The 12016-nt window shown below is 37.5% G+C and overlaps 1 protein-coding gene and 1 non-coding gene across 5 annotated transcripts in view; both read right to left on the reverse strand.

Annotated features, from left to right (window-relative positions):
* NR2C1 (nuclear receptor subfamily 2 group C member 1) overlaps positions 1–12016 on the reverse strand; it is a 38111-nt gene that overhangs the window by 17894 nt on the left and 8201 nt on the right. For all 4 annotated transcript variants that reach the window (XM_036019433.1, XM_028532410.2, XM_036019432.1 and 1 more), the window contains exons 3-7: positions 9387–9617; positions 6060–6138; positions 4715–4894; positions 3308–3455; positions 3120–3210 (exon numbers count right to left, since the gene is read on the reverse strand). In XM_036019433.1, coding sequence (XP_035875326.1) covers positions 3120–3210; positions 3308–3455; positions 4715–4894; positions 6060–6138; positions 9387–9617 — 729 coding nt within the window. The remainder of the gene's footprint in view (positions 1–3119; positions 3211–3307; positions 3456–4714; positions 4895–6059; positions 6139–9386; positions 9618–12016) is intronic.
* Positions 696–878, reverse strand: LOC114514307. The gene has a single exon (XR_003686026.1). It is a non-coding gene; the product is annotated as a U2 spliceosomal RNA (small nuclear RNA).

Here is a 12016-nt window from a genome sequence, read left to right on the forward strand (position 1 = left end):
CCACTAGAGAGAGTGGCCATTCCATCCCTATTTTCCCACAAGACCTGGTTGTCTCTATGTATGTTTTTCTCGTGTTTCTATGAGCCATCCACAGCATTCCACGGTCACTGCAGGCCAGTGGTCATGTCACATTTTCAATATTAAAATGGCCACACAAAAATTCATCAATTTTGATAATTTTTTAAAAAATGCATGCTGATATGACAGCTATCATAACACAATCTAACAAAACTGTTCTGAATGAGGTTAAAGACAACTAAGCACTACTAGAGCCATCTTATGGAAAAACAAACTAACTTTTTGGCCAACCCAGTATTTTGTTTAATCCTGCCCACAACCCTGTGAAATAGGAATCATCACCCCTTTACTGCTGACAAGAATTATCCATTGTCACTACAGCAGTGTACAGGGGGAGCAGAGGGGGAAGTCAGGTGTGGTGGGGAAGTCCATGTTCCTAACCATTCTGCTCCAGTCCTCTTACAGATGAGTAAAACAGTTTAACATTTTCAGGTGTCTTAATTTTCAACAAACACTCATATTCTCTTCCATTTCATAACATGCCCATGTAACTAAATTTTGAAGTTTTGTGACTCTTATGCAATGTGGAAAGACTTCAATCTCTGCTTGACAATTTGGGAACCATTTGTCAGAAACCACACAAGGTTGTTATTGCAATTTTTTTTTCATTTTCATTTTTTTGGTGCACTGTTCCTGGAAATACTGCAATACTAGGTCAATGTGTGGAGTGAAGCCCCTATTACATCTCCTAACTCCAAAAACCCATTTAATGTACTATCCTCAGATAGAGGACATATCAGATATTAAACTGATAAGAACAGATACTACACCTGACCTTAGCCAAAAGGCCGAGAAGCAATGTTACCACAATTTAATACAAAGATATATAGGAACGCACAATGTCTGGACAAATAGTAATTTCCAACAAAACTTAATTCTCTTCCTTTCCCAAAGGCATTAATGTGTCAAAGAAATTGTAACTACCAATGTAATCCAGAATCATGCAGACAAGGCTAAGTAAAATCTTGTAACTCCAAAATGCATGGCAAGAGGCCAAATCTCTCATTTAGTAGCAACATGCTAAAGCCAACCAGTAAGGCAGACACCCTCCCTCTCCCTATTTTACAGATGAAAAAGGAAGATGAGGCATTGAAAGGTCAAATAACTTGCCCAAGGTTATGCAAGTAACCAGCTGAAATTTGACTCAAGAGCACAAGTATTAAGAATGCCTTCAAGTATCAAGCAACAAATATGTAACAAATCTGGCCATATACAGGATGAATAATCATACAGAATATATAAAACCAGATCACGCCCTGGCTGGCGTAGCTCAGTGGATGGAGCGCGGGCTGCGAACCAAAGTGTCACAGGTTAGATTCCCAGTCAGGGTACATGCCTGGGTTGCAGGCCACGGCCCCCAGCAACCGCACACTGATGCCTCCCTCTCCCTCTCTCCCTCCCTCTCCCTCCCTCTCTCTCTCTCTCCCCCCCTCTCTCTCTCCCTCCCTCTCTCTCTCCCTCCCTCCCTCTCTCTCTCTCTCCCCGCCCGTCACTTCCCTCTCTAAAAAAAATAAAATCTCTAAAAAATATATATATATTAAAACAAACAAACAAACAAACAAACAAACAAACAAACAGATCACATTACAAGTAGAGAGAAACAAGTCATGGGGGCTCCCTAAAATCTGTTTTCAGATAGGAGTCTTCAGGAGAAAAGTTCTTGTTGTCATAAGGGAGTTTCTGAAGACTACAGAAATTTCACATGCTCGATCTAAATAAACAGACCTTCTTTCCCTTTAGACTCCCTACTCAAGAAGGAGCTGCTCCAAATCTCTAAGACAGGGGGGTCAAACTCATTTTTACTGGGGGCCACATCAGCCTCGCAGTTGCCTTCAAAGGGTCAAATGTAATTTCAGCTCCTTACCAGTGAAGGAGTAGTTACATTTATACAGTCCTAAAATTATTCTGGCCCTTTGAAGGCAACCTCGAGGCTGATGTGGCCCCCGGTGAAAATGAGTTTGACACCCCTGCTCTAAGAGAACCCAGATGACTTGGATACATAAAATGAGAGCTCTTGCAATCCTATTCCTACTCTTCACTCAAGTCAATGATTTGAGTCAGGCGTGTTAGGATTTCTCTTGGCACTATAAAATCTGTAGTGCAATATAAATGAAGTATTGAAATTGTTTCATGTATTATAAGTATCTATTTAGGAGGACTTTTATTTCAAGATGAAAAACAACCTGAAAGACTTTTAAACGTCCACCACTTTCACATCGAAGCTATAATTGTCCTAGTGGAATAATAAACATTTCTACTGTTATAGTTAATTTTTATATTATTTTTATTCATAAAATGGAGCGCAGCATAGTGGGTCCCCTCATGCCACAAATCTTAACAAAGCCAGCCTGTACTTACAGGAAAATCAAGGAAAGCCAACATAATACCAATCACAATCCTCCAACTCAGCTTCGGCTAGCTTATCTGAACCTAGGAAAACAGGACCTGCTGGCCTTAAATCTCTGACTTTGCAGCCAATCATGCCCTGTTCCTTACTGCTGCTTCTGACTCTTTATGACACTCAATCTTGCCCAAAATCCCTCCCGGGAAAGAGTGTTCCACTGCTTCTGAGGCACTGTATTCCCCTAATGCATGGACTATTTCCTCTTCAAGAAAGAGCACCAAGTTCACTGCTGAATTGTTTTAGTTTTATCATTTGACACTACCAAACAGTTGACAATGTATATTTTTAAAAAAGTCAACAACTTGTAACAGGAAATATTTAAGATCAAATCAACTGACTAAATTCATAAAGATAAAGAAAAGGAAACTGCCCTGGCTGGTGTAGCTCAGTGGATTGAGCTCGGGCTGTGAACTAAAGCATTGCAGGTTCGATTCCCAGCCAGGGCACATGCCTGGGTTGCAGGCCATGGCCACCAGCAACCGCACATTGGTGTTTCTCTCTCTCTCCTTCCCTTTCTCCCCACCTTCCCTCTCTAGAAAAATAAATAAATAAATCTTTAAAAAAGAGAGAAAAGAAAAGGAAACCCTTTTAAAAGCTTAAAAATATTTAATCTTTAAATTAATTGCACTAACCACACCTTATCTGGTGTCATCAGCACAGTTGGCTCAGTTTTTACTCCAGACTGATGAATATTCACAAACATTCCTGAATCTAACAGTCCTGTTGACCTGTAACAAATAAAAACAAATTTTAGCCTTAGTTTCAGTGGGAAGAAAAACAAGTGACCAGCTACTTAGTGTGTTTTATTTGTTGCTTTTACTCTACCTTGCAGTTTCATTCTCTGTCACAAAAGTGGGAGTTGCGGCTAATGGGCTTCGAAGGTCTTTTCGAATGTAGATTTTTTCTGTTGAAGCGGCACAGTTGGAAGATTTTTCTCGTGATACTTCAATGGGTTTTCTTTCACACTGAACAGCTACAAAAATGTGTTAGACTGTGTCACAATGCAGAATTTACAGACAATTATAAATGTAAGCTCTGGGTCAGCAATGCCGCTCATGGGAGACATGGTTACCATAACTGAACCCAACTATAACCAACCACCAGTCTCCAAGATTATCTGCATTTTTAACAAAGCTGCTTTAGAAAACCAGAATAGCAAACAGTAAAAATGGCCATTTTGCATCTCTCATTCTCTTTTCTCTTCCTGTCACTGCTGTGGTAGAAATGTAGAAGAACTGTTATCTTTTAAAGTCTCACTGTTGAGAAAAACTGAAGTTAGGAGTCCCTTTACTTATCTGTATGAGAGTTTTATAAAATGAAATCATATTCAACCACTTGAAAATACTATTAAGAGCCACACAAAAAAACTGTTAGATTTTCCCCCTTTTAGCTGAGGGCAGTTTGAGAAATAATTCAACTGTTTAGTTTTCATTTATAAAATATATTTAATTTATTTTACAGGAATTTTGTTTCATGATATTAAGGAGATACAGTTTGTATAGTTAAATGCACATTTTCTGGAGAAAAAGAGTCAACAATATTCAAATCCAAGTTTTGCCACTTATTAGTTGTGTGACCTTGGACAAATTACTAAATTTGTTTACACAAATTGTAAAGTGGGTAACACTAGTACCAACTGTATAGGCTTTTGCTATGAGAATAAGAAACTTATTTCATATACTACAAAGTCAGGCATAGTGAGAGCTCAATCAATATTAGCTATCAAATACTAAACTTATTTAGCCCTGGCTGGTGTGGCTCAGTGGAGTGAGTGCTGGCCTGTGACCCAAAGTGTTGCCGGTTTAATTCCCAGTCAGGGCACATTCCTCAGCTGCAGCTGCAGGCCAGGTCCCCAGCTGGGGGTACTTGAGAGGCAACCACACACTGATGTTTCTCTCCCTCACTTTCTCCCTCCCTTCCCCTCTCCCTAAAAATAAATAATAAAGTATTTTTTCAATATATACCTATTTTTAAAAAAACAACCAAATTTATTTAGTTAGTTGTGTTTTTTTTCTTACCATGTTCAAACTGCAAGTATGCAAGTGGCATATAGGCACTCAATAAACATTTGCTGAGTGAATTAAAAATACACATGTACATATTTCAATATTTTAAGTTGGAAAACTAGAAATTAAAAAACATGTAAAACTGACATATTTTAATGTGCTAATTTTAACATACTTCTAGAGTTTTCCTGAATCCTTAATTTTCTCCTTTAAAGCTAATACATACAGTCTTGTTTCATTCCAAACGCAATACATCTCTGTAACCTGCAGTATTGACAGCGGTTTCGATGGTGTTTATTGATAATACAGTCCTTTGATCCTCGACACGAATAAACTAAATTTTTTCGGATACTTCTTTTAAAAAATCCTTTGCAGCCTTCACAAGTTACTGCTCCATAATGACGCCCTAGAGACAAAATGTTTAGAAAAGTCACTATTTTAACAAGCCCATTTCTTCCCTTTAAACAACATGTAAGAGACAAAACTGAGATTTTTTTTAGTTTATGACATAAACAATTTAGGAATTACCAAATAGAAAATGAAACAACCATATTCTCTGATAGGATATATTAAACAACATGAACTTTTTAAATTTTATAAAGTAACCTCAACAATGGTATAGCAAATTAGGGACAGAGAAGAAACAAAATCACTCAGAACCCCATAATTTAACATCGTAACGATTTTCAGTTCTGATATCACAAATTATACTTCTGTGAAATACTGTATAAATACATTTTAATCTGAAAACTACGATCCAAACACAGGATATCGGTTCGCTGGTATTTGAATGGTAATAATTCCTCCTCACTGTGAGTTCCACTTTTTAAATCTCTGGAAATATCTGTTGCAATGTGATTCACCTATCATTTCACAAACCACTTCTTTGGCCCAAAATCTATTATTAGAAATTGAACACACTCTGAGAAAAGCTCTAGTGGCTATAGAAATAGACTAAAAATTTTTTTTTTAAAACCTCTACCCTTAAACTCTCTCCCAACGGCATTTGTGAATACAGATGAATGAACGCGGGTTTGTATTTCTGACCAGAATTAAGATGACTTAACCCTGAGTACCAGTAATAGGTTTGGAGAAATGCCTGCTGAGCAAAGAATTAAATAAAGGTAACCAGAGCTTTTCCACCTTAACAATTCCAGTTACTCTGTATTCCTAGAATGAGAACAGGGCTCAACAGGTAGGTTAATAACTTAATGTTATATATTACTAAAAGTCACAACTCATTTTTAAGCAATTCTTTGACAAAACTGTTGTCATATTCAAAAAAATTTCCACATATTCAGTTTACTTTCAAAAGGTTAACTTTGATAATTCTTTAAAATATGCATTTTTACGTCATTGCAAGGTCAAATTAAACTGCAATGAACAGAAAAATCTTTATGTGAATAAAAAGCTCTGGGGAAAAAAATCAGTTAAATTTCATGGCTACAAATATGAACCATAAAAACTACATGCTCCTTTACTTTTTCGTGTTACTGTCAGTAAAAGAAACATAGTAGTGTGGTAGTTATTTTAACAATACAACACATATAGGAAGGCATTTCTGATGTTACCTGATGCTTTGTCTCCACATACTACGCAAAGATCAAAAATCTTATTCGGTCCTTGGTCTGAAGAATTATCTGTTAAGAGCTAAATAAACACCCCCCAAATAGAAACAAAACACAGTAATTTGTTATTACTCAATAATGATCTCACGTAAAAAATTAAAAGAACATTCAGTCTGTCTTACTTTTTGCTTTCTTTTTATAAGTTATTTTGAAACTTTTAACATTATTATGCATAAGCAATTAAGTGATTTGTAATTTTCTTAACAGGTAAAAATTTTAATATTATAAGAGAGTTCTTTTAAATGTTTCATAATAATTTCTTTAAAGTAAACAGACTATCAAACACCTGAATACATAAGTAGTTTTTAATACATCTCACAGACTCAGCCTTTACTATTCATACGGAACACATCAAATTATTACAGCAGTTATCTGTCCCATAGAGACACTTGTCTTCAAACAACTTAGGACCTTTCCAAATGGAATGACTAAAATATGCTCTAAGAGCATAAAAATAACGAAATTTTTTTTAAAGAAAAGGAGTTACGAGGAAAAGAATTTAATGACATACTAGCTTACAATCATGGGGCTGTAACTGATACACAAACGTATAAACATTTCATCAACGGGCTGCCTCAGGTGGGGGCTGGGGTAGTGGATGGGAGCACAGACTCTGGAGCCTGGTCAACGGCCGCGAGCCCGCCCCGTGGTGTGGCGCGGCCTTGGGTGACTGCCGAGCCTCTCCAGATTATATACAGATTCTATACAGGGCTCATCACTAAGGACAGCTAGTGCTGGTGAAGAAGAAGTACTTGTTTCTGCCTTTAGGTTTACCCTTCAGCCTTTTTGTCATTTTCTTTCAATCCTTTGAAAAGTGAACAAATTAATTCAACCCCAAAAATGTGACAGCATCTAGTAAACACCACCTCCCTGCTTTAAAACAACTCACAAAGTAATCGTCCACTTGGACTCTTTTTCTTCTTTTAGGGGTGTGAATGCCTTTAGGAGTAATTCTGATTTTAAAAACTTTAAACAGTCCATAAAATAGTGTCCTTTATTATGTTATAGTGGTATTCTTTCTTTTTATATCACCAGAAAAATCAGTCTTCAATTAAAAAATAAAAAAAAGACCCACATTCTGGTATTGAAAGTATCTAAGACAAATACCACTCTTTTCCTTACTAGTTTATCTATTGCAAATGGTGCCAGTATTGTATCTGCTACTTACTTCTAATGCTATGAGAGAGAGTAAGGAACTTGCTCACATGCCATCTTAGGTCCCTAAACCAGAAATCAAATCACCTTGGCCCAGGGCATTCCATCCTGTATTTGTTTCTCTTTCATTGCCTTTAGCTATGATCCATAAAGTACCAATATTACCTTTATTTTTATACTACAGAAATTTTACAAAAAATAGTAACTTTACAATGGAGAAATGTGACACATATTTCTTCTGCCAGGTGGTCAAGGTTAACGTCACTAATCATAAAGCATGATATTAAGTACCCTTGATATATGATGAAAATGGCACTTCACCTCTGGGATCCCCCTCCTCCAAACCAACCACCCCAATCTAATGGGAGAAAAATAGCCCAAGTCGCAGAGTGGGGCCACCTCCACTATGCCTGACCAGCACTCCTTGAAACAGTCAAGGCCGTCAAACACCTGGGAAGGCTGAGAAACAGTCACAGTGAAGAGGAGTCTAAGGAGACAGGGCAACTAACTGCATTATGCCACTTTGAAACAAAAAAGAATATTAGGTAAAAATTAGGGAAAGCTAAAAATATCTATTAATTTTAGTTAATAATGTATCAGTATGAATTCATTAATTTATAACAAATGTATCATACTAATGCAAAAATACTAACAGGAGAAACTGCATGTTGGGAGGTTATATGGAAACTCTGTATAATAACTACTTAACACTTCTATAAACGTAAAACAGCTAAAAATCAAATCTATTAATAAAATAAAGATATGCATAATTTTTTAGTGACAGCTGTCTTGTTCATAACTTTTTATAAATCCTATCCATTTTCAACCTTAGCAGCTTCTTAAAATGATGTCATTGTAATTGAAAGAATAGAATCTATTAGAATATATAGGCAAGATTTTCTATTTTATAAATTAGGAGTTTTTCATTGCCATAAGGAATTTTCTTTGATCAGTTTTTCATAAAAAAATAAGGAATCTAATTTTAAGAGAGCACTCCCCCAAAATCTCTCTGAAGGCAAACTTAAGGGTTCGTTTTATTTGTATTCATTATAGCAAAAAGCAGTAAAATATCTACATAACTGCAGACATCAATCAGTGTGTAAAAGACCTAACTGGTTCTTGAAGAATAATGTATAACTAGCAAAAATTAACACCAACACAATGTAATCTATACTACTGAGTTCCAATATTAAAGCAGACCACAGGGTAGATAGCTTGCTACATCAACCAAGATGTAGATGACCACAGGAGAGGCAGAGAGACAAAGACAGCAGCTGTGATACCAACTTCTTTTTTTGGTTTTGTTTTGTTTTTTTTTAATCCAACTTCTTGATTTGGAAGCTGCTTGTTAGGCACAGGCAGCTCAGTTCTGGAAACCTCAGCTACAGAAGAGCCCCCTGATCTGGCGGTTTGTTAACTGTGCAGACGCACCTGGTCTCTGAGAACCAAGTTCTAAAACGTGCTCCAGTAGTTATTTTTGGAAGCCTGACCTGGAACTGTTTTCTTCAGCCTTCCCAATCCTTTGAGCTCTCTAAAATTCTACTTTTATAATAAAAAAATCCTCTCCTGAGGATATGTTCATTGGTTTTTTAGAGAGAAGAAGGAAGGGAGGGAGTGTAACAGGGAGAGAGGGAGTAGGAGGGAGACGGGGGAGACGGGGGGAGACAGAGACATAGATGAGAGAAACATTGATTGGTTATCTCCCATACACACCGTGACCAGGGATCGAACCCACAACCTAGGTATGCGCCCTGACTGGAGACTGAACCCACAACCTCCTGGTGTACGGGACAATGCTCCAACTAACTGAGCCACCCGGCCAGGGTTTCTCTATATTCTTTATTAAATCTCTTCCTGCCAAAATAGCCAGAGTGGATCTTACTGTATGCAACTAAGAACCCCCAAAATACACGAATGTTAAGTACATGTAAGGAAAAGTATAGTGGCCTACAGGAGAGGGCAGTCACCACAGATAATCTGCACAGCACATAACTTTACGGAAGATCTTTTTTTCATACTGAACATGAAGGACCTAAAGTTTTAAAGCCAGGACTTAGGACATGCTTTTTAATTCTTTTCAAGCATAAGCTGAAAAGATACTCTGTAGTTATTTACCTGGAGGTGTTGTGCAGACAGATCAGGAGTTGTGAAAAACAACTGGTTGACACCTGCTGCATCTGGAGTTGTGAGAAAAACTTTCCCTGGCGTGGAATCTTGCCTGGCCAGAATGACTTTGCTTGGAGTAGAGCCATCGTGATTTGTCAGAATGAACTGCTTGCCTTGTGTGTTATGCTCAAGGGCTGTCACAATCTGGATTTTCTGGCCAGTTTGCTGCTCTGTAACAACCTAATGCAATCATGTAGCATTAATAATCGAATCAATTTTTTTCTTGAAGAACACAATTTTCTCAAACCTTCAACAAAGCTAGAAAAGCATACCCATTTATGTATATACTCACTATAATACACACACACACACAGGCCTTTTAAATTGGTAATTCTACTTCCATGAAATCCTATCTTTCAGAAATAAACAAATGTACAAATAAATAAAGGTGCAATAATAGTAAGAACATTTAGACCTCACTATTGTGATTCCTTCCTTCCCCTTCCCTTCCACCTTCCATTTAAACAAACATGTTTTGGGTGAATTCTATTTGCAAAGCACCATTTGTTCTGGGTCCTGAGAAAGAGAAATAAACAAAACCTTTGTTCTCATAAAGCTTTTATTTTAGTGAGAAAAGACAAAAACCAAATAAGCAAATAATATTGTCAGGTGGTATTAAGTGCTATGAAGAAAACAAAAGCAGGGTAAGGTGAAAGTCACAGAAGGAATTGCACAGACATGAGTGAAGTAACAGACCAAGGCTTAGGCCTGGCTAGGAGAAGTACATCCCGGGTAGAGGAAACAACATAGAAGACGGTGATGGAGCAGAAGTGTGCTGGACATACATGAGGCAAGCAGCACAGCAAGAGAGCTGTGTAAGTGAAACCAAGTGGAAGAGGGGGATTATGGTGACATAATGAAGACAGGGTCTAAGTGACAGCAGGGGCCAGATCACACAAGGCTTCCTAGGCCATACAAACTCTGGACTTCCTACCGTGTGACAGGGGCTATGCTGGAAGTTTATGGGGCAGGGAGTGCCAAGATATTCGAAAAAGATTGTTCTAGATTTAGTGTGAAAACCAGACTGTGATTGTAAGAGCACGCTGAAGGGAGACTAGAAAGGATGCTACTGCACAGATACTGGCAATATCTGGGTATTACACATGGGCAGAGATAGTGGATGAGAACAGGGCAGTGGCCATGCTGGGGCATGGGGGACAAGTGGATTTGGGGTGATTTACGAAGGGAAAGGTGACAAGATAAGCTGATGGACTGGATGCGGAATGTAAGGAGAGAAGTGTCAGGGATGACTATAAAATTTTAGCCTGAGGAATTGGGAGGAAAAAATTGACATCTATTGAGGATTTTTGTTGTTCAGCAAACACCTTAGAGCAAAGTCATTAAGCCATTTTAATTCTTTGACTCAATTTTAAATGACAGAGTTAGTTTTCACCTTTTTCTGTTTTCTGAAATATTTCCATCAAGATTATTTTCTATGCAAAATTTACAACAAAGTTCTGAATCACTAATTTTTTGTCCAGAGCAGACTGTATTGATTATAGCTGCTGCCAATTTGAGATTTTTGCTGAGCATTATTTCCATCCTGTCCTATTTTTCTAGGTGCAGTTTTTAAATGTTGCCAATTTTATTTTATATAGATTATTTCTATGAAGTCCAGTCTCTATCCTCCCTAAAACTTTTTAAAATTGTCAATGATACCCAAAGATGTGACTCTGAATCAGTTCATCTGCAACAAATTTTACCATGTAAAACTTAAGCTGTTTTATGGTCTTTTTATTATTATTTGTCAGTAATATTCACTGTGAATGGAATAAAAATCTAACAGCTGACCCTTATTTCTTAGAGAAAACAGCATTAGGTGCATGCACAGTGCAACTGTAACTGGGTTGGGACACTTTGCTTGGATGAGTAAAAGGATGATTACTGCCACAATAACAATTACAACTGGAAACTGAAGCAATCCAAATGGTCTTCAATAAAGAACAGTAAATAGATTAGTAGACTATGGATAAAAGTTTCTCAGCCTCAGGATTCCATTCCACTCAAAAATTACTTTGCCCTGGCTGGCGTAGCTCAGTGGATTGAGCGCGGGCTGGGAACCAAAGTGTCCCAGGTTCGATTCCCAGCCAGGGTACATTCCTGGGTTGCAGGCCATAACCCCCAGCAACCGCACATTGATGTTTCTCTCTATTTCTCTGCCTCTATCTCTATCTCCCTCCCTTCCCTCTCTAAAAATAAATAAATAAAATCTTAAAAAAAAAAAATTACTGTGTCCCACGGGGCTTTTGTTTATATGAGTTACTGTCTAGCTTAATAGAAGCTAGATTTCCTATCTGCCTCTGCATTTAATCTGTTGCAATATGTTATTTGGGTTAAAATATAAAAAGAAACAAAAAAGAAAACCCAGCCTTACATTTATTGATTGAAAAGGGCCAAGGAATCTTATATTAAGCCTCTTCACACAACAGAAATTGATCTTTGATACTAAACCAAAACCTGACAAGTGGCAACGAAAAGTTTGTTGCAATATGGAATCAGAAACTATATAAAAAGCTATTGGTCTACCCTGTAATTTGAACGGATCCTTTACTCATGAGTGATTAGGGAACACCATGCAT

The sequence above is a fragment of the Phyllostomus discolor genome, chromosome 2 (assembly GCF_004126475.2).
Source record: "Phyllostomus discolor isolate MPI-MPIP mPhyDis1 chromosome 2, mPhyDis1.pri.v3, whole genome shotgun sequence".
Classification (NCBI taxonomy): Eukaryota; Metazoa; Chordata; class Mammalia; order Chiroptera; family Phyllostomidae; genus Phyllostomus; species Phyllostomus discolor.